The sequence below is a fragment of the Henckelia pumila genome, chromosome 2 (assembly GCF_033568475.1).
Source record: "Henckelia pumila isolate YLH828 chromosome 2, ASM3356847v2, whole genome shotgun sequence".
In the NCBI taxonomy this organism is placed as follows: Eukaryota; Viridiplantae; Streptophyta; class Magnoliopsida; order Lamiales; family Gesneriaceae; genus Henckelia; species Henckelia pumila.
This window is the reverse complement of record NC_133121.1, coordinates 70,400,520-70,426,361: the sequence shown is the minus strand read 5'-3', so window position 1 is coordinate 70,426,361 and position 25,842 is coordinate 70,400,520. Positions and strand designations below refer to the sequence as shown.

Below are 25,842 nucleotides of genomic sequence, written 5' to 3'. Positions count from 1 at the left end.
GCAAAGCCCGCATGTTCAGAAATTAATATAAAATTCATCGTGACTCCGATTGATAAACCGATTTTACCAATGTGCACAGAAACCATTTCTGCACATTTTAAAGTCAAGATAAATTTTCCTGAATCCGAATTCAGTGGTTTCCAAAAATGTCCATCCCTATGTCATTTTAGGAAATCCTACTCCCTTACTCTTATTTAAGAAGTCCAACTCCTTAGTTCATTAAATTTAACTCTTTAAATTTAACTATCTCAACGGGGATTAAAACTCCATTACACTGTGTGACCCTCAATGGTTCAGGGATACAGCTAGCCGTGGGCTCACAACTCCTTGTGACTCGGAACAACACTTTCCGACTTGCCCAACGAATCATGGTAAAGCGCCTAGCAACATCGCCCCATGATTCCCTAGGTATCACTGATAGTGCCTACAAGAACCAGTAGATTTTGGTTAGCGTACAGTACGGTCCCTTCATCCATATATCCCGATCGAATCAACAACCATTGGTATATCGAGAGTCGCTCAAGATTCGATAACTATGCAATGCATCTTGAAGATCAAATTAGTGACATCGCATGTGCTACTAAGAAACCATTTCTTAAATCACATCAAGTACTCTGGCCAGAGATTTGTCACACTAATATCTCCTCAGATCGCATAGGATATCCACACTCGCAAGTATGTGGTGAATCCTTGACAACAATGCATTGACTCCTATATGTGTCGTAACTGTACCCAATCTCGACACCTGATGACCCCCATAGAGTCGGTAAACGAGTCAAAGCACAGCACTAGCATATAGAGTCTCCATGATGTTTCAAGTCGTAAGGACTAATGGTGTACAACCAAAACCGCGGACTTTATCCACTCGATAAGTGATAACCACTTGGAAAGTCCGGATAGGGTAGTTCGATTATTCATCCTATGAATATCCATTTGCATGCTTCGAACATCTCTATGTTCCCTACCAATGAAACGTGGTACTCCGCATCGCAAATGCTAGTCTCAAACTCGAGCGATCCTTATCCTTATTATCGGACGGCTCAATCGACTAGGAACAGTTTAGAATATACAGTGACTATAAGATGTATTTCATGATAGACATCTCCATGTTCTACCACATCTTACATACACTATGGTATATTCAAGGTCTTTATCAAAACAACAATAGTATATCACAATATAACAATATGAAGTAATATAAAGTCATTGCCATTAATAAAAGTGTAAATTACATTAAACAAAAGATTGTTTTTACAAAGAGTCATCAAAGCCCATAGCCACAAGTTGGCTCACTGGGCACCCACTCTTTCAATCTCCCACTTGCCCTATAGCCAACTAGTCATACTACGTAGACCCATTGCTTCGCGATGTTTGTCAAACAATGGTCCTGGCAAGGGCTTAGTAAGCGGATCAGCGATATTGTCTGCAGAGGCCACTCGTTCGACAGTGATGTCTCCTCTTTCCACAATCTCCCGGATGATGTGGTATTTCCTCAGTACGTGTTTGGATCTTTTATGAGACCTTGGTTCCTTTGCTTGAGCAACGGCACCCGTGTTGTCGCAGTACACCGGGACTGGACCAACAAATTCAGGAATGACGCCCAACTCTTGGACGAAATTCCTCATCCAAACGGCCTCTTTAGCAGCAGCTGATGCTGCAATGTATTCAGCCTCAGTGGTGGAATCCGCTGTGGTGTCCTGCTTGGAACTCTTCCAAGAGACAGCACCGCCATTGAGCATGAACACAAATCCAGAGGTTGACTTCGAGTCATCCACGTCACTTTGGAAGCTAGAGTCGGTATAGCCTTCCAATTTGAGTTCTCGTCCTCCATAAACCATGAACATATTCTTAGTCCTTCGCAAGTACTTAAGAATGTCCTTCACGGCTTTCCAATGCATTTGACCAGGATTAGACTGATATCTGCTCGTGACACTCAGAGCAAATGCTACATCCGGTCTAGTAGATATCATCCCATACATGATACTACCTATAGCTGACGCATATGGTACATGTGTCATATTCTCTATCTCTGCATCAGTCTTGGGACACATAGACTTGGATAGAGAAACTCCATGACACATGGGTAGATGTCCTCTCTTGGACCCATCCATTGAAAACCGTTTCAATATGGTGTCGATGTAGGTTGATTGTGTGAGTCCTATCATTCTCTTAGATCTATCTCTATAGATCTGTATCCCAAGAATGTAGGATGCCTCACCCAAATCCTTCATCGAGAATCTACCTGATAACCATATCTTTGTTGACTGCAACATCCCTACATCATTCCCAATGAGTAGGATGTCATCAACATAAAGTACTAAGAATGTCACAGCATCCTTAACTACTTTCTTGTACACGCACGGTTCCTCCGGGTTCTTGATGAAACCAAAATCTTTTATTGTTTCATCAAATTTCTGGTTCCAACTTCTTGATGCTTGTTTTAGACCATAAATTGATCTCTGAAGCTTGCATACCTTATGCTCGCTTCCCATGGATGTGTACCCCTCAGGCTGCTTCATATAGATTTCCTCCTTAATGTCTCCATTAAGAAAAGCAGTCTTCACATCCATTTGCCATATCTCATAGTCATACCATGCAGCTATGGCAATTAGGATTCTTATGGACTTGAACATTGCAACTGGTGAAAAGGTTTCGTCATAGTCAACTCCTTGCCTTTGAGTATAACCTTTAGCCACCAATCGCGCCTTGTAGGTCAATACCTTGCCATCAGGCCCAAGCTTTCTTTTGTAGATCCATTTACACCCTATCGGAACAATTCCATCGGGAGGATCTACTAAAGACCAAACTTGGTTTGTATGCATCGAATCCAATTCTGACTGCATAGCTTCAAGCCATAAATTCGAATCCGCATCAGAAATTGCTTCCTTGAAGTTTCTTGGATCACATCCAATGTCGGGTTCATCTTGATCCCCTTCAAGAAGAAGACCATATCGAACTGGAGGTCTAGAAGTCCTTTCGGATCTTCTAGGTGCAGGCGTGTCCAGCAATGGTTCCTGAGGTGTAGGATCGTTATTTTGTATTTCGGGTTCTTCTCGAACTTCTTCGAGTTCCATCATCTCGCCTTTCTTATCCAATAAGAATTCCTTCTCCAAGAAGGTGGCATTCCTAGAAACAAACACCTTTGTTTCAGCAGGATAATAGAAATAATATCCGATTGAATTCTTCGGATACCCTACAAAATAACATAAACTGGATCGACTATCCAATTTATCTCCCACTGTCCGCTTCACGTAAGCAGGACATCCCCAAATCCTCAAGTACGAATACTTAGGAGCTTTGCCATTCCATAACTCGTATGGTGTTTTGTCCACTGCTTTAGTGTGGACGTTGTTCAACAACAATACCGCCGTTTCAAGCGCATAGCCCCAAAACGAAGGTGGAAGCTCAGTGAAGCTCATCATGGATCGAACCATGTCCAACAAAGTTCGATTACGACGCTCCGATACACCATTCAGCTGTGGTGTCATAGGAGGAGTCCACTGAGAGAGAATCCCATTCTCTTTTAGATAGTCCAAAAACTCGGTACTTAAGTATTCTCCACCTCGATCCGATCGAAGTGCTTTAATACTTTTACCTAGCTTGTTTTCTACTTCAGCCTTGAATTCTTTGAACTTTTCAAATGCTTCAGACTTATATTTCATTAAATATAAATACCCATACCTTGAATAATCGTCAGTAAAGGTAATGAAGTAGGTGTGGCCATATTGAGTCCCAACTCTAAATGGTCCACAAACATCTGTATGGATCAAATCCAACAGATTTTGACTACGCTCAGGTTTCCCCTTAAAAGGAGATTTAGTCATTTTCCCTTTTAGGCAGGATTCACAAGTAGGTAGAGAGTTAATATCAGACATATCAAACATGCCCTCTCCCACTAGCTTGTTCATCCTCCTTGAGGAAATATGACCTAGTCTAGCGTGCCAAAGGTTTGCCGGGTTTTGACTATCGATTTTCCTTTTGTTTGTTGTCGCCGGTTTATCAATATAATTTATTGGAACGTCTTTTAGTTTTAAGTTGTATAGATCGTTTTCAAGTTGTCCATTTCCAATCAAACATTCATTCTTGTAAATATTGCAAATCCCATTCACAAAATTGCAAGAATAACCATCTCTATCAAGCATAGAAATAGAAATAATGTTTTTAATTAAATCTGGAACAAATAAAACATCTCTTAATAATAACTTAAAACCGTTCTGCAAAATTAAACAAACGTCTCCTACGGCTGTAGCTTCAACTCTGGAACCATTCCCGAGCCTCAGCTGGGTCTCACCCATTCTAAGCCTCCGACTTCTTGTCATCACCTGCAAATCATTGCAAATGTGAGATCCACATCCGGTATCCAATACCCAAGAAGTAGTGTTAAGCGAAACGTTAATTTCAATATAGAACATACCCTTTGCAGTTCGCAACTGCTCTAGATATTCCTTGCAGTTACGCTTCCAATGTCCCGGCTTCTTGCAGTAATGGCAAACATCCTTGGATTTTCCATTGTTTGAAGCCTTTGTCTTTTGCTTCTTCTCGGGTTCCACTTTCTTGGGTGGGGCAGAACGTTTCTTGCCCTTCATACTTGGCCCCTTCTTAGCAGAAGATGAGGAGCCCACCAAGAAAGCTGGCTTATCCTTCTTAAGTGTGGATTCATATGTAACGAGCATATTGACCATCTCTTCAAGGGTGGCCTCTATCTTGTTCATATTAAAATTTATCACGAATCCATCAAATGAAGAAGGAAGAGATAGAAGCAGCAAGTCCACATTGAGTTCATGCTCCAACACCAAATCAAGGGTCGCTAACTTCTGTATGAGCCAAATCACTCGTACCCCATGATCACGGACCGAAGTCCCTTCACGCATGCGGCACGTCATCAACTCCTTAACAGTAGAGAACCTTTCAGCCCTCGACTGAGCCCCAAAAAGTTCCTTGAGTTGCGCGTGAATGTCAGCAGCATTCACCGTGTCCTCAAATCGCCTCTGGAGTTCATCAGACATCGAGGCTTGCATATAGCATTTGGTCTTGATGTCATGGTCCCACCATGCATCAAGCTTGGCCAATTCCTCCGGACTAACATCAGCTGGTGCTTCCTTCGGAGGTGCTTTCTCTAACACATAGAGCATTTTCTCCGAAGTTAAGACAATCTTCAACTTCCGGAACCATTCCGTATAGTTGGCGCCAGTCAGCTTGTTTTGTTCGAGGATCGAGAATAAAGGATTTCGCGAATTCATTGTATGAAATACTGAAAAGGAAAACAGACATATATCAATGATTGTTTAACAATTTACTAAGACATAAAATTGGCGAATTTTATTTTATGAATCTCACTCCCACTATTTTAACGATTTCACCACCCTCTAGTGAAAACGGGAAACTTTTTCCTTAGTGAGAACATGGAGTCCAATTGACAAACTTATGGTCCCGAATAATATCAGCCAACCATAATTCTCAAAAGGTAGAGCCCAATTGCTTCCTAAGCAACCCCCATGTATTTACCTCATGTCCAATAAGGGCCCAATAATATGACGCCGTTTAAAGTGACATGTCAAGATGACCCATCAATATTAAGTTGTGATGGACGGTCGCCATGTGGATCCCCCAATAATATGAGCCGATCCCATGGGAGTTCCACCCAACTTACAACATTTGTCGATCCAATGTACAGCTTTCCGACGGACGGGCCCCCCCAATAATATGAGCCGGACCGTATCCGCGGGTAGCATCACATACATTGACCGTTGATGGAAGGTAAGAACATTTAAACAATATTTAAATTTCCTTTATTTATCTTGATATAAATTTTAAATCATATTTAAAATGAGGGATTTTATTTATAAAAATATTTGTCTCATCATATTTAATTTATTGCATGCATTGCCGGATTCACGCAATTTATGTCTAAACATGCATACAATCATAATATCACATATTATATAGGATGATCGATTCCATTTCTAATTGACCCGTGGTTGCCAATCACGGGTCTTAGTCCAATCCTAGGTAATATGCAGTATGCAAATGCAATCCTATTACATATGCTTCCAATTTACATTTCTTCAGTCTTCATTGTCTGCTGGGCCCACCATCTTCAAATCTTGATCTCCCACTAAATCTAATGTATTTACAATAAATAACAATGACAAGTAGGGGATACATTTTTAGGGGGTGGGAACGGGCTATAAACCAAGCCCACTTTTATTACATATGACATTCATATCGGGCCATAAACCAGGCCCATTAATAAAACCAACAATAATAAAGACAAAATGTAAATTCCTAACATACACCTACAAAATTGGTCATGGCAATCGATCATCCTTATCCAATAACATTTAATTCAAAATTAATTTATTGGATAACATGCTGTGGCAATTCAAATTTAAACAAGATAAAATCATATTTTATATATAAAATCTCATTTCACATATAAAATCATATTTTATCTCTATATCAAATAAAATCATATTTTATCTATAAAATCCAATTTTACAAATAAAATCATATTTTACTTAATATATCATAAGATCATATCTTATCATCAATTGTACCAAAATAATTGATTTCAAAATTCAATTTACGGATAAAATATTAAAATTTTCCAAAAATTCAAATTTATCCAAAATCAATTTTAAAATTTACGGACTCGAACAATTCGATCCGAAATCTCGTGAACCAATCAAAAACAATTTTTGACCGGACCAAAATTAAAATTTTAAATATTAAAATTAATTTTTAAATAAAAATATAATTTTTCCCGCGGGCCGCCCGGGACACTCCCGGGCCGGCCCGCACCCGGGGCGCGGGCCGGGGGGCGCTGCGCTGGGCAGCGCACAGCGCTGCCCTGGGCGGCGACGGTCGCCGCCCTGGGCGGCGACGTGCGCCCCTTTTGGGCGGCGCCGTGCGCCTCCCCCGGGGGCAGCGACCATCGCCGCCCCCTCCGGGCAGCGATCCAATCGCTGCCCGGGTTTTGCCCCGAAAAATTTTTTTTTTTTTATTTAAAAATATTTATTTTGTTTCAAAAACCGAGACTCAAAAATTTTGTACAATTGATTAATTCAATCGTTTGATCTGAGCAACCTGGCTTTGATACCACTGTTGGAAACGCGGCTCTCAGATCAATCACGATTGATCTGAGAGCCGCGTTTCCAACAGTGGTATCAAAGCCAGGTTGCTCAGATCAAACGATTGAATTAATCAATTGTACAAAATTTTTGAGTCTCGGTTTTTGAAACAAAATAAATATTTTTAAATAAAAAAAAAAAAAATTTCGGGGCAAAACCCGGGCAGCGATTGGATCGCTGCCCGGAGGGGGCGGCGATGGTCGCTGCCCCCGGGGGAGGCGCACGGCGCCGCCCAATAATTTAATTAATTGTTATTTGAATTTTACACACACAATAATTTAATCTGCTCTTGTTGTCTCTCCCTGGAACCGATGAACTCCTTCAATCAGGTCCACGAACAGAGGTTTAATCCCTCTGATAGATTGCACTAGAAAATCTATCAGAAGTTTTCTGCGAAGAGAATAAACGAATCTGATTCGCTATTCCAGACTGCAATTCAAAATCACAGACCGGAAAATCTCGGGCAGAGGGGGAGGGGTCGGCCGAACAGAGAGAGAGAGAGCTAGGGTTCGAAAATTTTCTCTGTCTCAAAAATTATGACCTGTTGTGTGTAATTTCTGTACTGCAATAACTTATTTATAATGCAGGCCACTAACACCTTAGGGCCCATTAGTCATAAGTTAGGGCCCGACAAGCAAAGCCCGCATGTTCAGAAATTAATATAAAATTCATCGTGACTCCGATTGATAAACCGATTTTACCAATATGCACAGAAACCATTTCTGCACATTTTAAAGTCAAGATAAATTTTCCTGAATCCGAATTCAGTGGTTTCCAAAAATGTCCATCCCTATGTCATTTTAGGAAATCCTACTCCCTTACTCTTATTTAAGAAGTCCAACTCCTTAGTTCATTAAATTTAACTCTTTAAATTTAACTATCTCAACGGGGATTAAAACTCCATTACACTGTGTGACCCTCAATGGTTCAGGGATACAGCTAGCCGTGGGCTCACAACTCCTTGTGACTCGGAACAACACTTTCCGACTTGCCCAACGAATCATGGTAAAGCGCCTAGCAACATCGCCCCATGATTCCCTAGGTATCACTGATAGTGCCTACAAGAACCAGTAGATTTTGGTTAGCGTACAGTACGGTCCCTTCATCCATATATCCCGATCGAATCAACAACCATTGGTATATCGAGAGTCGCTCAAGATTCGATAACTATGCAATGCATCTTGAAGATCAAATTAGTGACATCGCATGTGCTACTAAGAAACCATTTCTTAAATCACATCAAGTACTCTGGCCAGAGATTTGTCACACTAATATCTCCTCAGATCGCATAGGATATCCACACTCGCAAGTATGTGGTGAATCCTTGACAACAATGCATTGACTCCTATATGTGTCGTAACTGTACCCAATCTCGACACCTGATGACCCCCATAGAGTCGGTAAACGAGTCAAAGCACAGCACTAGCATATAGAGTCTCCATGATGTTTCAAGTCGTAAGGACTAATGGTGTACAACCAAAACCGCGGACTTTATCCACTCGATAAGTGATAACCACTTGGAAAGTCCGGATAGGGTAGTTCGATTATTCATCCTATGAATATCCATTTGCATGCTTCGAACATCTCTATGTTCCCTACCAATGAAACGTGGTACTCCGCATCGCAAATGCTAGTCTCAAACTCGAGCGATCCTTATCCTTATTATCGGACGGCTCAATCGACTAGGAACAGTTTAGAATATACAGTGACTATAAGATGTATTTCATGATAGACATCTCCATGTTCTACCACATCTTACATACACTATGGTATATTCAAGGTCTTTATCAAAACAACAATAGTATATCACAATATAACAATATGAAGTAATATAAAGTCATTGCCATTAATAAAAGTGTAAATTACATTAAACAAAAGATTGTTTTTACAAAGAGTCATCAAAGCCCATAGCCACAAGTTGGCTCACTGGGCACCCACTCTTTCAAACGGTACTCCGTGACTACTTTTAGTCGGTTTTATTTCAATTTCCCAAAATAATTAACTATATATTAATATATATATATATATATATATATTAATATGGATGTTTGTATTTTTAATCTTCGTACATATTTTCGTGGTATAGCTGATAATAAGTTGAAAAATATTTATAAAGCTAGATGCGAGAGATTACGTTTACTTATATCGTATAATATTCCTGATGATATTCGCTTTATTATTGAAGAAAAGGTTCGACTTGATGGGAAAGCAAGTAAGATCATTATCAAACAAATGCCTGGATTTGGAAAAAATACTTATGCTAAAAAACGTAGAGCTAAAAATATAGGTGGATGTTACAAATGTGCTAGGTGGACTTGTCACGGACATTGTAGGAGTGTTGGAATGACATCCGCAAACAGAGAAGATAAAATATTATTCATTAGGAATGGGCTGAGTAAAGAACCATTGGATCCACTTCCAATGTCTCTTGAGACGCATTCTAGTGGATACGTGCAAAATGAACTTCTTAAACTGTGGAAAAAATTTCTTTATGAGAGGGATCATTATATAGATTGTCTTGCATTTAATGTGGATCCCGTATGTCGTCTATCAGAAGAATTGGGTATTTCAACTCCAACGAGAAGAGATAGATGGTACTACCCCCGATGGTAACGTATATATTTCACTTTTTATGTGTGATTGTTTTATACTATTCATATTTTGACTTTTCGTACAATTGCTTTTCTATAAATGCATGCTTGAATTTTCTTTACATATTAAAAAAAAATAGTGTGAGAGAAAAATTGTGAAAAAAAAATGGCAGGATCTTCTTCACAAAAATTGAAAAATATTTGTGTATTTTGTGGTTCTAACACTGGAAAGAGTGAAATATTTGTTGATGCAGCAATTAATCTTGGAAAAAAGTTAGCAGAGAGAAAAATTCACTTGGTATACGGAGGAGGCAATATTGGGTTAATGGGATCTATTTCAACAGCAGCTCATCTTGGAGGTAGTCAGGTTTTGGGTATTATTCCTACAGCTTTAGCTGAAGGAAATATTACAGGTGTTACGGTTGGGGAAGAGTTGAAAGTTTCATCAATGTACGAGAGAATAACAAAAATGATAGAAAATTCTGATGCTTTTATTGCCTTACCTGGTGATTTTGGTACTTTAGAAGAAATTTTTCATGTTGTTTCTTGGGCACAACTTAATATCCATAATAAACCTGTTGGCTTATTAAATATCAATAACTATTATGATGGTTTGTTGACTTTTCTTGATGTAGCTATGGAACAAAATTTCATTTCAGAAAATTCACGAAGATGCTCATCTCTGCTTCGAATGAAGACCAATTAATTGATGATCTCCAAGCTTTTGTTCATCAACATGATTCAGCTATAACAAAGATCAATTGGTCTCAACCAACCAGTAAGAAAAGAAAACTGGATCATTGATTCAACATGTCATGAAATGGTTTGTGTTTGTTCCTCATCTTCAATAATTCTAGGTGATATCTCTTTCATCATATACTCTTTATTTTTCTTTAAAAAAAAATTAAAAACAATGTCATATTCAGGTTTGGGGGAGGGTTTATCTCTAAAAAAAAATTATTAAAATTTTTAAAAAAAAAAAAAAAGTATTGCTATAATAATATTTATTTTTCTTTTTCAATGACAGAGTAAGGAATCAAAAAATCCTGACACGCAATAGTTTTTATTTATCATATTATCACAATAGATTAGATTTTAATATTCCGTATATATTTAAATTGCAAACTACTAAGAAAATGAAGTCTTTTGTATATATGTTTGTTTACACTTCTTTTTATCAATTTAATAGAAAATATATAATTGATGGGATATAAGTTATAAATAATATATAATTGTGTGTTTTCAAATAACATATTTTCTAAAACTTTTATGATTATATAGTTAAAGTGATATTGATTGAATGAATAATAACATGTATAATTGAAGGAATTAATTTGTAAAAGTGCAATATATACTCACATAAATTTTGTGAGTGAGAGGTGAGAATTGAGAAAACAACTTATAAGCTTTTATTGATTATTAAGAAATGGTTGATTGCTAGATTAAACCCATTTTGAAAAAAAAAATATATAAAAAAATGTGCATACAAAATTGGCTGCAAAGTTGTTTGAAGTTTGATTGTAAAGATGTAGAGTATTAATATCTCTACTATAATTTTCATGGTAAATTCTTAATAGATTTACCTCATAAATAAATAAATAAACTTTGAAAAAAAAGAAAAAAAAGAAAAAAGAAAAAAAAAAGTGTTACATATTTATAGTTTATTGGAGGTATTTGGTCATGTAAAAACAACTTCGCAGCCAAGTGCATAAAAAAAATGAAAAAAAAAAAAGAGAAAAAAAAAATAAGAAGAGAAAAACAAAAATAAAATGAGTTTTCTTTGTAAATTATCCTATCTTATTTTCAATATTAGGTTATTTGATTGTCTGCTTTACATATTAACCATTTTCAATGAGTGTATAATTTTCTTCCAACTCCATGAGTGAAAAACAGCTATATATGAAATACTTTAACCCGAGAGAATATGGAGTTGAGACTTTTACATTAAGATTCGTGATATTATACATGTTATGAAAATGATTTCTATTATCATTTTAATTATATTATTCTCAAAGCTTTTAGAAAATATTTATATAAAAAAATTATATATATTTAATATTTTGATATTATGTGTAATATATATGTATACCTCATCCAATTATATATTAATATATTAGTTGATAATAAGATTTATAAATAAACATATGGTCTCCTCACAAGTGTGTTTTAAAATTCAAAAGTTTGCAAATTTGAATATATATATTAAGGAATAAAAATCTAACTTGTGATTTTATGATATTTTATTACTAAGGGACTAGTAATTAGCCGGTTTGGGGGTGTGATGAAACTTAAAATTTGTAATTATTTATATGTTTAAAAGTGTGTTTTAAAATTAAAGTTTCATTAAAATTATGAAGTTGTATTATTTTTGTGTTATGTGTTTATATTTAAATATTTTACTAAAAATGTTGTATTTTATGTTTTGCGCAGGTTTGGTAAAAATAAAATTACTCAAGCTACAAAGATCATATTGGAGTAATCTCAAATCCTGTAGAATTACAAAAGAGGCATCTTCAACTTTGTAGAAGACAAGAAATTCCAAAAACCTCATTAAGATGATCAAAATAATCAAACATCAAAATGGAGACAGATTTATTTTTACCATGACCAGCTTGTAGTAAAAATATCATAACTATTTCACATTTTACCCAAAAGAGGTGAATTATATATCCAAACACATCTACACAAAATATCCTACGTGTTCTATGTTGAAAAGAAAGGCTGAATCGGTGGTCTAAGGCATCAAACATGCCAATTAAAGTTGAGTCATGGTATTGACATTCAAGGAGATAAGCACCCACCAACTTTACTATTTCACATTTAATGAGCCTTGGACTCTTGCTCTCATTTGGCCTATAAATAGATGTTTTGTATAAACTTTGTAGTATGCAAGAGTGTAGAGAATTCCTCATTTGTAAAATAAATATTCTGAGAATAAAAGTTTGAGTGTGAATATTTCTCAAGTTCAAGTATGAAATTTATTTTGTCCTTATTCTTGAGTTTCATGTTCATGTCAAGCTAAATCTTTTTATGTCAAGGTGAAAAGGTTTCATTTTTGGTCAAGTATAATTTGGAAGATTTATTGTTATCTATTTACATCAAATACTTGGTACCTTGAATGTGGTTACCTTGATTCGTTGTCTAATATGATACAATAAATACTACAATAATTATATACTATAAATATATGTATTTATTTATAATAAAGTCATATATATTATTTAGACGATAGCGTGACACTGTCGGTTGTTCTAAATAATATATTGTGATTTGAACTAACATTTACTTTCTCGCATCTAACTTTTACTTTTCGCAATTAACATTTACTTTCCGCTACTAACATTTACATTTCCGCAACTAACATAAAAAGTTATATATTTTATTTAGATGATAGCGTGGCTCTGCCGGTTTTTCTAAATGAAATATGGTGATTTGATCTAACATTTACTTTTATGTCAATTTATATTTATGCACTTATATATATTATGGGTACCATATATTAATTATCGGTTAATCTGATATTAATATAGTGGGAACTATATTATATGATATATTTGTTTAAATATTTAATTGTTCTTTTATGTTTATTTTTATTTTAGTTTCTTTTATTTATTTTTGTTAAGCAATCTTAAATAAACCAACAATGAACCTTTGAAGCCTTGACAATTTTAAAATTTGTGAATTTGAAAGTTTATAATAATATTTCCATCTATAATATATCATTGCTAAAATTAAACTTACAGCATCCTCTCCGTGGATCGATCTCGTACTCACGAGTATATTACTTGCAGACAACCTACACTTGGGTGAATTACAATTTAATTTGTAGCAATGACACGTGCCCTGGTCCCGATCGAAGCGTCCGATCTTGCCGACGGAGCTTCCGATCAACTTCGGAGCCTCCGATCCTGAGTTCGGATCCTCCGATCCAGTTCGGAGCCTCCTGACTTGGTTCGGAGCTTCTGAACCCTCCGAATCCTCGGGACCTTTTCGGCTATTTTCGAGTTTCCTGAATCCATTTCTGGGATCCGTTAACCCATTTGGAATTTTTTTAATCATGTTTTACTTGATCTAAACATAATTACACGATTAATTACTCATTAATCGTCAATTCTGGATACGGGTTACTACAGAAATCATTCTAGTTTTTTTGGTTTAGTTGATTTTTGAGTTTTTCTGTTTTTGAGTTTCTTATTTCTAAGTTATTTTTGTTTTGCTCTGGTTATAATCAATGCTTATTTTGATTATCTCTTATGGGTTCTTCATTAGTTGTTCTGTTCTATTTACTCTGATAATATTGGTCTTAAGTGTTGTGTAAAGATGTTACCAACATCTCTGCCAACACCTCTTCTTAGACTAAGGGGGAGACTCTCCTGAATTCAGAGGGATTTTTGAAATTTAGCGGGAGTCCTGATTTGAGCTAAAATGTTTATTGGTGTTTTGTCCAAAAAGGCAAAAAGAGAGAGATTGAAAGATATTTGTTTCCTAAAAATCCTTTAGTTTTAAAAAGATTTATTTTAAGTTTTTTTTTGCCTTTCTTGGACTAAAAGTTATTAAATTGATTGAGATGTTTTTATTTTAAAATTATCTTTAACTCAATTAATTTATTTCCTTATTTAGTATATTTGAGATATTATTGTTTTTATCATAATATTTATTTATCTCATATCTTAATGATCTTTTCCTTATCTTTGTAGATGTGATTTGATTAAAAGGAAAGAAGATGAAGCCTTGTGACAAGATTTGCACGCCTACAAGGAAGCAAGAATAAGAAGGATTCTTCTCCATATATTGAAGAGGCGAGTACAAGAGATTGTGATTTATTTTGATCAACAGAGTTTTTCTCAGAGCTTAAAAACGACTTAAGAGAATTTTGGAGAGATTCTGAAGCTCGTGTTGATCAACCTTACTTCATTGCCTCGAAGTCTCGAACATCGCTTGAAGATCAAGGATTGAATAGCGTGTTGTTCTCATTGAGTTTTGACATCAAGGATTCATCTCCTTGTTTTGATTTTTTTTATTCTATTTCGTATAGAATGTTTAGGAGATGCTTTGTTATTTATTTTCTCGCTTACTTTAGAGAAAATTGAATTTATTCATTAGTTTTAGGGTTTGTAAACTCTTTGATCTATTTTTTAGTGAAAGTTTTGCTCTAAGGTATTGCAAGAATATAAAATACTCTTGCTTAAATATCTAAGTATAATTTTTTGGTTGCTAGTTTATTTATTATTTGGTTGCTAGTATATTTTATTCATGCTTTTACAATTTTTCGCTGCATGTTATTAAAGGTGTTGATAACATTCTATGACAACATCTAAATATGTGTTTATGTGGAACCATTTATTCCTTGCAATAACCCATTGCTCGAGCATTTCATGATGTTGAAATTTAAAATCCTTCGATTAATAAAATACCTCAGATATCTAGTCGTGTTTTACTCGATTCGAATCAAGCTCTAGTCAAACTTGATCCAGCCGTTTAGACTCCGGTTCTAGTCATGATTTTGTAGGACTACAAATTAGAAATTTGCTTGAAATTAAATTTAAAATTTGAGATGTTTGGAAACGTAATAATGGCGTCTGATATATCAAATGAGCACTTTTCTCATGTTTAGTGACAGATTTTGACGCCTAAAAACACCCGAGAACAGTGATATAGATATCCATTGAGAATGTTCACAAAGAAAGAGACAAAGCTTGACATGGCTCGAGTACAAGTTCGACGTTCACAACAGACTACAGATCATGGATTTCATTTTTCGATCATGTAGCCAGCCAAACAAGACGATATTCACTACTTCCAAAGCTTCCTCAAGGACATGTTTTTGTCAGTTTCCTTCTTCATGACCTTGGCGACAGCCATTTCAAAGTCTTCTTGAGTAACATGAACCCTCCTCTCTCTCAGAGCAAACATTCCAGCCTCTGTGCAGACGGCCTGCCAATTTAAACAGGTTCTTAGGCAATGCTTGTTCATCTTTAAGGGTTAACAATTCTGCCCGAAAAGTACATTTACCACCATTTTTTCGCTTTCCCTAATGTAATCACTTTTTTATGTTAAAACTTCTTCGTCACCACCAAAACTAATTTCTGTTATATTAAATTGTAGGAAAACATGCTGTATTTTTCAATTTAAAATACCACAAAGTATCCAAAAAACTATATAACAACCCAGTACATCAACCCCTTTAGGGGAAAGAATATCATTCCTAAAACATATGCAACGTACCTTACATTCCCCGATTCATTTCCAAACATACGTCTACTAGTACCACAAAGATAACCAAACGTACCCTTACAAAACTTTTCGCATACGCACATACGAGGAAAAAACTTTACATCCACGTATGGGCAACTTCTCATTATAAGTTTTAACACAAGCATACATGAGATCGGTAAGAACTACAAGAGCAAATAGTACATTTAAACAAGCTTTAATCAAAGAAGTTCCCGCGTGATAGCGCAAGAACAACTTTTATACTCCAATATTTGTAGATGATTTCTCATGCGTAGAAGCCAAAAAAAAAAAGACAGATTTATTGCATCATGGTGTATGTTGTACATAAATAATGAAACACTAGCAAAAGATGCACACGCTATGCGTGTGTGATCAATATGACATAAACCAAATTGATTGCAGTTTCCTTTACTATGTGCAGTTATTAATAATGTCGTAGAATGCAGTTCTCAAAATGCAAGGTAGTTTTTTTTCGTTTTTGTTTTTCACCAATTTTACCCTCTTTTTTTCAATGTAAATATATAAAATTTTAAATAACTACCAAGGGTTAAATGGTAAATATACTTTGGTGTCATCAAAACGTACCAAAATGGTTTTTAAAGGTGGCTCAAGTTTTATAAAATAGTAAAGATGTTTCAGATTCCTTTTACTTTGTATAGCAAATGTGTATCATATTCTAGTTGAAAAACACATGGACAACTCTAATCCTAGAATTTGCAATCATATGACCCAATTGTGTAACAAAAAAGTGTATGACCAAAGAATTTCTTTTAATATTGTTGAGGGTAATTGAGGAAAAAAAGCTATTTATTATTGATGAATTCAAGGGCTTCGAGTATATACTAAGATTAATTTACTAAAAATGTCGGCATACCTTGAGTTCTGCACCAGATGCACCGTTCATTTTCTCAGCAATCTTCTTCAGATCAATTCCACGCATCATGTTCATTTTCCTCGAATGTATCTTCAATATGTCAAACCGGGACTAGAAAAAGAAATTATGTTAGCCATGTAGAGGACACATGGGATTGGCAAAAATGTACCCAAAAGCACCAATAAAAACAAAATCAGCTGTAGAAAGAAACTTGCAATATAAGTTTCACAGATGATCGAAATGTAGAGCAGAAAGCATAAACGAAATATATAATGCGGATTACTGATGACTGAACAAAAGATTTATATGGAGAAGTGCTGAATTTAAAAAACAAACATCTGCATTCGGATTTGGGAACTCAATTTTCCTATCAATTCTTCCAGGCCTAAGTAGAGCTTGGTCCAGAATGTCTATTCTATTAGTAGCCATCAGTACCTGCATAAATCAGCCAAACATAAAAAAATAATGCAAAACTCCTATCATATGATGCAGCTATAACTAACTGACAATAATTTCATTGCATGTCAAAAAAGAAAAAACAACAGGAGGATAAGTATTCAACTGAAAACCACTTTGACTTGGACATACTTTGATCTTATTAGATGCTTCAAAGCCATCAAGCTGGTTGAGTAGCTCCAGCATAGTCCTCTGAACTTCACTATCCCCATTGCCGCTTCCAGATTCCATGCGAGCAGAACCTATGCTATCAATTTCATCCATAAAGATAATAGATGGCGCATGCTCTCTGCCAACAAAGTAAAATAACTAAGTATATGTTAGAGGAAAAGAGTTACAAATATTGTCTATTTATCCACTACACAAACGAAAAAGTAGACAATGTTGACTTTGTAAGGAAATAAGAAAAACGTAAGCAAAAAAGCGTAAATTATGCTTTCCATTTGGACAAACCTGGCCATCACAAATAGTTCTCTCACCATCCTAGAGCCTTCTCCAATATACTTTTGCACTAATTCTGAGCCTGACACTCGGATAAAGGTGCAGTCAGTATGATGAGCCACTGCCCTTGCCAGAAGCGTTTTACCAGTGCCAGGAGGTCCATATAGCAAGACTCCCTGCAGCAATTGAAGGAGATTAAAGATTATACATGCTATTAAAGGAGATAAAAAGATTAAATGATTAATAAATGCATTCGAACGTTGACAGAACTGTAAACCAATTCATAATGGTACCTTAGGCTGAGCAATTCCAAGACTCTCAAACAATTCAGGATGTTTGATAGGGAGTTCAATCACCTACACAAATGAAAGAGGGCAGATGCAGAGGCAGAAAACAACTTAAATATCAGATGCAGTGTCACTTTAAACAATATTTGCAGCAAAAATTCAACAGCCGGAATTCCTATTGAGTACCAGGTCTCACTTGAAATGATCTAGTTTTTCACCTTGGGAATGCAAGTAAGCCTAGTCAGTTTGAATCTACCATTTGAATTTCGATAAATATTCTAAAAACTAACAAAAGAAATGCAACGATGAGAATCTTGCCTCCTTCAAAACACAAATAAGGTTTTGCACATACATTATTCTGCAACCTCTCACCCAAACCAAAACTATTTAGATTCCTATTGAAGGAACAATCAGCCATGAAGCGCTTCCACCACCACCAGCTTATCAGAATATTATCAACTTATATGTATCATTGAAATTTCACTTTTAAAAAGATTTCCTGATTGTGTTCTATGGACCAATTAAATTGTTTCTTATAAAGGAAAAAGATGAAAATAATGAAAGGCAAATATCAATAAAATGACTGAAATCCAAGATGGGACTCACTTGCCTGTTAAAAATGGAGAGAAACACTTTAAAAAATAACTCAAATAAAAATATAAAAACGTAATTCCTCAATCAGGGGTATAGTAAAAAAATTATTTGGCACGATACTGACACTAACAAATGCATAAGATAATACTTTCAATATAAAACAGCCAAAAGAGAATTGAAGAACACCTCCTTTATCTCTTTAATTTGCTGGTCAAGACCACCAATCATGTCATAAGTGGAGTCTGGAACTTTCTCTACTTTCATAAGGTTCACCAACGGATCAACTTTACTTGGAAGAATCAAGTGGAGCACATAGCTATCATTACGTAAAGCAACTCTTGTTGATGGTGTAATCTTAGTGATATCAATGTTCTTGTCAATGTCAACAACATACTTCCCCTCAGGATGAACCTGAGGGGAAAAAAAAGATTTAAGGCATCAGTTATTAATGTAAAACAGGTAGAGACTTGAAAAACAAAAGCACCTTACATCAATTCCTCCACAAATTTCTAATATCATTTTGACGTTGCATAAACCCCATCTAAGACAATAATTATCAACATCTGATGTGGAACAAAAATTCAATAACCGAAACAAAGCTAGATGATCCTCTTTCTAACCTGACAAAAGCACCTTACATCACTTCCTGCACAAATTTCTAATATCATTTTGACGTTGCATAAACCCCATCAAAGACAATAATTATCAACATTGACGTGGAACAAAAATTCAATAACCGAAAGAAAGGTATAAAATAATGGCTTATCTTCTTTTAATTTCATTTATATTTTCTGTCAGAATTCAATAAGCACTTTCCCAACCTGAAGAAAAGAATATAGATTAACTTTTGTGAACTGATGTAAACTTCAAAGCACTCAACAAAAGAGAGGGAGAGAGATTGGAGGTATTCCATTTAAAGAAATTTTCCACTCTCCTCAGTGAAACATCATCTTGGGCACCTCTTGTGCACTTTGGATTCATGAGGAAGGAAATAGATGAGCTTGTTCAAACTTTTTGATAAGAGCTTCAATTCACACCGAACGATGATCATTTTAAAGGTGAAAAATAGGACAAATCACAAAAAAAAAATGCAACCAGACTAAGATCATGTATAAAATAAACATGTTCTGCGTCATTTGGAGTTAGGACATCTGATAGACATAGAAACAGGGCATGTGAGAATGGAACGAGTAATAGGTAAAGCTAATACAAAGCCTAAACACGGATGAAAAGACAACAAACCTTGACAAGAACCTTTGATTTTCCCATGACTTTGACAACTTCACCAACATAAGATCCAGGCTCTTGAAGGAGCTGCAACTCTTCCTTCAGCGATCTCACTAAATACCAAAGACATTTATTTAGAACATCTTCAGCACCATAAAATATCTATGACATAACTCTTGTGCATAAACAATTATTTTCTCCTGTAATCTTGAGTCACCTTTGTAATGCTAATTTAAATTGATTCTATAGCTTTAATTTCCATTAATCAAGACATAAATAAAAACAAGAGGGCATCATGCTAACAATTAGCAGGTATTAAAAAAAAAAATAGGATTCCACATTGTTTCCTGAGAGAGTTGACGAACGCGGGAAAAAAGTAATGCAGAAACAGCTTCTGTCGACAGATTGTGTATCTAATATAATAATATATAACATTGAGGACCGATACCCGTATTTCTTGAATCAATGAGTTATACATAATGCTAAAAAATCTCCCTATCATTCCATCACACAACAACAACCTAACTTCAAAATTCCAATCTTCTACAAACTCCTACTTCATTAGATACTCGCCCTCACACGCATATAATATCTGTTCCATGTCTCCGTCAAATGAGCAAAGATTCCCAGTCCCCGAACTAATTTCCCAAAACACGCGACTAACCAAAACTGAGGCAAATTGACTCAGCCTAAACAAAATTGAACAGCCAAAGAAACCCTAGGCATATATTTGGAAATTGGAATCAATACTGCAATTATAATTTTAAATATCAGGATAATGAAATTATGACACCGTGGGTTCACCCAATCCCATAAATTAAAACAAAGGGGTATCAACCTCCGAGATGCAATAAAGAAGACAAACCCTTGTCAAATTGACAAAGGAGAGGAAAAGAAGACCTCGGGCATTAAGGTCGTTGCGCTGCGCTTCGAGACGCTGGAGATCGTGGTCTTTTTGTCGAACAAGAAGCTGCATATCCTGTATGCGTTGCTGATAGTATTGCCGGAGCCCCTCGCCGCCGCCAGCCCATGTACCAGCTTGCTGGTGATGCTGCTTCGATTTCTCCCCCGTTCGAGTCTCTACCGCCGCCGTCGCCATTCTATATGACGTTCACCTTTTTGGATCGAAGAGTAGCTGTGGATTCTTTACGCCACGAGATTTCCTCTCTTGGACCTCTGCACCGTCGCCGCCTATGGTGTTTGAGTTGTTTTTTTCTTCTTCGTTACAAATAACGGAGAAATGGCAGTAAATTCCGCAATAGCAAATGTATATTAATAAATAAAATAAAAGAATTTAAATGTGCAAAATTTCATAAAATTTTTAATTTTTATTAAAAAAATGCGGAGAATTGCTTTTCACATGTTCTTTCAAATACTATCATAATCTATTTATTTGTTTCACAAATAATTACTCTATTACCTTCAAAAGTATTATGTTTACTCCTCTTATAATGGTCGATTATTCAAGAAAAAATAAAAAAAAAAGTTTTTTTTTTCTTTTTGGATTCTACAAATCTGGAATTGTATTTTCTTTCAACTTTGTGAGTGGGCAGAGTAAAAAAATCGCAGACTAAATCTTTTATTTTTGTCGTTGCTACATCATTGACCATTCTCCTTCCCGGGTTTTCTTTATATCAATTTCTTCCTTTTTCAACTTATTGCCCACTCTATTTTCGAACGCAAAAAAAAAAAAAAAAAAAAAAAACGCAGAGTGTAGTAACTCGAATCATATTTTATGAGCTTAAATGATTAAACAAGATTTTACTATGATTAATCGGACCAAGAAATCAACTCCAGTGTGTCATAAATAGTCCATGATTCAAAGTTGACTCGGATAGTTCAGAAGGTCCAAAGAGATCGGACCAAGCGACGCAGTTCGGAAGCTTAGGGTGAGATCGAAACCACCGAACGTGAGAACGAAATTTTCGAAGAGTTAGGTCATGTGCACTAATGATGTGTCGCCAACATTTTGACACGCAATCGCATGCATGAGAATCGGACGTCCGAAGGGTGGGATTGGAGCTTCCGATAGGACAGTTTGGCACGTGGCAAACATGCGAGTTCGAAGCTTCCAAACCCTTTCCTATAAATAAGGCTGAGATCCTCCCAATTTGTAACCCCCGGAAATTCGTTACGTAAACCCGCATGCATAACTAGGGGATTTAATGATTTTAAAAATTAAGAATAAGAGGTTAAATGATTTTTATGTGCTATTATGTGAATTATGTGCATGTTTTAAAGTTATTATAGAATTTAACCTGATATTATGAAATTTGTAAATTTATTTGAGAAAAGATATTTTTGCGATCGCGTAGACGGGACTGTGAACGAATGAAAAAGAAGTTTCCATCCAAAGATTTTGTCTAGGATTTTTAAGAGTATTAAATTATTATTTTAAGATTTTATTTTCAAAAATTGAAAGTTTTAATGTATATATATGTACAGAAGCCCAGTTTTCACTAAAATAGGTCATTTTATTGGCTTTTAAGATACTTTCAAAAGCCAATAATTATATATTACGAAAATTTAGAGTTTTAAATCTGAATATTTAGTAGGCTTAAAAGTTTTAAACTTGATTTAATTAATTTTAATTTAAAGCATGCTCCAATACAATATACAAATAAATAACTTATTTTGGCTTTCATTATTCTCCATCCATCTTCACGTCAACCTAGCCCTCCCTCAAATCCGATTTGCAGCCGCCTCCCTCACACTCTCACACACTTTTCACGCGAACTTTGTAGAATTGAAGATTTGATTCTCTGTTCGTCTCGAACTACGATCTACGCGACGGTAACGTAAATTTGAGCGTAAATAACGCAAAGGCACGTCTCGAATCCATTCTTGGCCACCATTTAAATCATATACACTGTTTTTAATATGAATGATCTCTTAATGCATGTTTTTTCAGATTTGAATGATATTATTCATGGCTCATGCATGTTATCACGTTTTTTATGCATATGTCTCAAGTTTGATGAGTTTTCTGACCATGGCTTGATCAAAAATGCTGTACTTCGGTTTGTTGTCTTAATTTGGGTCCTTAGGGTCGTGTTTTGATGATGGTCCAATAGCTTTAGTCGTTGGTTTGGGCTAGGATTGAGCTGGACGCAGGTTTGGTCGCAGATTGAGCAGTCTGTGTGTGATGGCTCATTCTTGGTCTACAGGGCGATTTAGGGTCTGTTTCTAGTTGGGTTAGAGCCCCAAGACCTTGGGGAAGGTCCTCCAGGTGGTGTTCGCCGGTGTTGGCCGAAGGTGGGCGGCCGAACGGCCTGAAGTCAGTGCATGTGTTCTGCGCGAGCAGAAACTAGGGCTAGATTGACAAGGCTCGGTTTAAGGTCAAATTTATTGGGTTATAACCGTCTGGATATGGGCTAGGTCTGTCGGTGGTTCTCCGGCCGGTGGTGTCCAGATTCTGACGGCCGCAGTTGTTTTAAGAGGCTAGTTGTGTGCAGATTTCTCCATAAGTTATGTTCTGAGTTTTGGGCTTTAAACGGACAGGAACGGGCTTATGGGTACGGGTCGGGTCTAAAAAATTGATGGGTCAAGTTAGTTGGATCCGGGTTATATTAGTTTGGCTCGGGTATTTTTATTTTAAATTAAATAAGAGATTAAGTTAATAATTAATGGGTTTGGGTTTGGGTTTGGTTAATTAATTAATTGGGCTATTTTAATTATAAATTTGGGCTAAATTAATTAATGAAGTGAGCCCATTAATTTGTCATGCGCCGAGTGACCCATGAGAATTATTGGGCCAAGTTGTGTCTGGTTTAGTAATTTAAATGTGCTAATGTTTAAGTTTAAGTTAATGAACCGGTTTAAGCGTTTATGGGCTAGTTAAGAATTATTGGATTAATTTCGAGCTAATTAATTTAAATGGACTTAAATAATATTTTATGTGATCCCATTAGTTTTCATGGGTCTGGGGTCCATGAGAATTATTGGGTCAGTCTAGAAATTTATGGGTTAAGTCTAAGGGGTCAGCAACTTGAACAAGTCTTTGGAAAAATAAAAGGTCCCTAAATATATGTAGTAGCCCTGTTTCATTTTACAAGATTAAGTGATTTTAAACATGTTAGAAAATGACATATAATTTTAAAAGTGTCAAAACATGATCAAGGAGTCCTTATTTAGTTAAAATAAGTGTAAAATCAGATCCGAAACGTCCGAAAATGGTAGTGTAGGTCCCGGGGGGTCCAAAATGAGTTCGGAAAGACCAAAACAGTTCGGAGCCTGCGGACCAGTTCGGGCCATCCGAACCAGTTCGGGCCGTCCGAACTCAGCAGAGTCCAAGTGTCAAAAGTGGCTCGTACAAGTGGCAGTTCGGACCATCCGAACCCAGTTTGGACCGTCCGAACTCACCGCCGGATTGAGGTGTCAAAATGCACTCTACATGTGGAAATCATGCCCGGTTCGGAGCCTCCAAACCCAGTTCGGACTGTCCGTACCAAGGCCTATAAAAAGGGGTCTGAGACTCTCATTTTGAATGTCCAATTCCCTCTCCTCTCCCGGTAATGGCTCTATTTTATGGGCTTCGGAACTCTTTCTTTAAGAGTTGGAGTAGGAAATAGTATTTTTATAGCGGACGGTGTCCGCATTAGCAGCCAGGTGGTGGAGCTCTGGCGAGGCATCCAGGGGTCGTAGCTAGGCTATGCCCAGGCTCTGGGGCATACGACATCAGCGGGCTGACGACGGATAAAGGTATGGCTTTGGTTACCTATAGTAAATAGGGAGTAGGCTATAGTTTAATTAAGGATTTTAGAGCCTAGTAGATGATGTTTGACATGATAGGTAATGCATGGTTATTTATGTTATAGTGTTGCATGCTAGGCTTGGACCTAGATGGGAGCTTCTAGGATCTGTCTTAGTAAGGTACGAAAGTATTATTCGAGATATCCAAATTGAGTATGCATGTATTATGTGTTTGCATGGATTATGTGATTGCATGTTTTATATGTCTTTATATACCGCATGTCATGACTGTATGTTGCATACATAAACATATTGATCCTGTATCCTTGTGATATCCGGTATTGGGATATTTACCTTGTCAGTAGATGGTTGGACACATAGGCTCGTGTTAGGTGTAGTGACCCTTACCGAGATCACCTACTATACAGAACTTAGACATGCAATTAACTTAATTAAACAGTAATTAGAACTAAGCTACGAAAATCATAAATATTATACAATCCCAAGAAAAGGAATTTGTAAATACCTAAATAATTTATACAACCAAATCGAATACTGTGTCAACCCAATATAATAAAATAAAACCCTAGTCAAAGCTCCAGCTGGCCATCCTCTGCCTAGCCCCTCTTGGATCCACCCGCTTCATCCAATCGCAAACATGCCCCATGGAATAGGGTGTCCAGATACACAAAGTACGAGACGTGAGCATAAAACGCTCAGCACGAGAGTATGAGTATACATGAATGCAAGTGTACCGCCTACTGACTAGAGGTAAAAATCAGATAACAAAGACAGACCAAACCCTGGTATGTAGCACGATGTGCCGTCGCTTCAGGAGGTGGCTCACATACCGAAAACCAGTGGATACTCCAGACCCAAATCGATGAAAGTCCATCCACTAAAAGGATAGGGTAAAATCCTACTAACAGACATCTCAAAAGAGATCGCTCAAGATGCAAATGTATGCAGCATATAATCATGTCATATAAATCATGCAGTCACATAATACATGCATACTCAGTCAGGATATCTCGAAAAGTACTTTCGTACCTCAAATACTAGGCAAACTCTACCAGCTCTAGGTCCACGCCTATAATCCGCACTACACTGCCAAATGATACTAATATCATTATAGTGCTCTAAAAGCCTTAACTAAGCTATTGCATACTCCTAAATAGTTTTAGGAAGAAAAAGCTATACATGCGTCCTTCGTGAACCCGTTGTTGTCGCTTGCCTCAAAACTAGGCCAAAGCTCCGCTACAACGCCTGGATCGCTACGCCACTTCTGGATTTCCAGTGGAACGCCTAGAATTCCC

At 36.3% G+C, this 25,842-nt stretch overlaps 1 protein-coding gene across 3 annotated transcripts; it reads right to left on the bottom strand.

The window, feature by feature from the left end:
* Positions 1–15,276: 15,276 nt before the first annotated feature.
* LOC140879085 (26S proteasome regulatory subunit 8 homolog A) lies at positions 15,277–21,080 on the bottom strand. 3 transcript variants are annotated; one of them, XM_073282729.1, is made up of 9 exons: positions 20,735–21,080; positions 19,850–19,947; positions 18,794–19,018; positions 18,020–18,082; positions 17,739–17,902; positions 17,418–17,574; positions 17,166–17,264; positions 16,830–16,940; positions 15,277–15,655 (listed from the first exon to the last, which is right to left on the bottom strand). In XM_073282729.1, exons 1-9 carry the CDS (start codon positions 20,931–20,933, stop codon positions 15,515–15,517), a joined length of 1,257 nt encoding a protein of 418 aa, XP_073138830.1. In that variant the 5' UTR covers positions 20,934–21,080; the 3' UTR covers positions 15,277–15,514. The 3 variants fall into 3 exon arrangements, with proteins under 3 accessions (XP_073138830.1, XP_073138831.1, XP_073138832.1); XM_073282730.1 differs by lacking the exon at positions 17,166–17,264; XM_073282731.1 differs by lacking the exon at positions 18,794–19,018.
* Positions 21,081–25,842: the final 4,762 nt, after the last annotated feature.

What these genes read in the sequence shown, in the direction of transcription:
- LOC140879085 (XM_073282729.1), bottom strand. Translation starts at nt 20,933, where the DNA reads ATGGCGACGGCGGCGGTAGAGACTCGAACGGGGGAGAAATCGAAGCAG. An exon ending in AAATTAAAGAGATAAAGGAG is followed by an intron (nt 18,083 to 18,793) that starts GTGTTCTTCAAT and finishes TCATTTGTGTAG; the next exon opens with GTGATTGAACTCCCTATCAA. An exon ending in TTGGAATTGCTCAGCCTAAG is followed by an intron (nt 17,903 to 18,019) that starts GTACCATTATGA and finishes CAATTGCTGCAG; the next exon opens with GGAGTCTTGCTATATGGACC.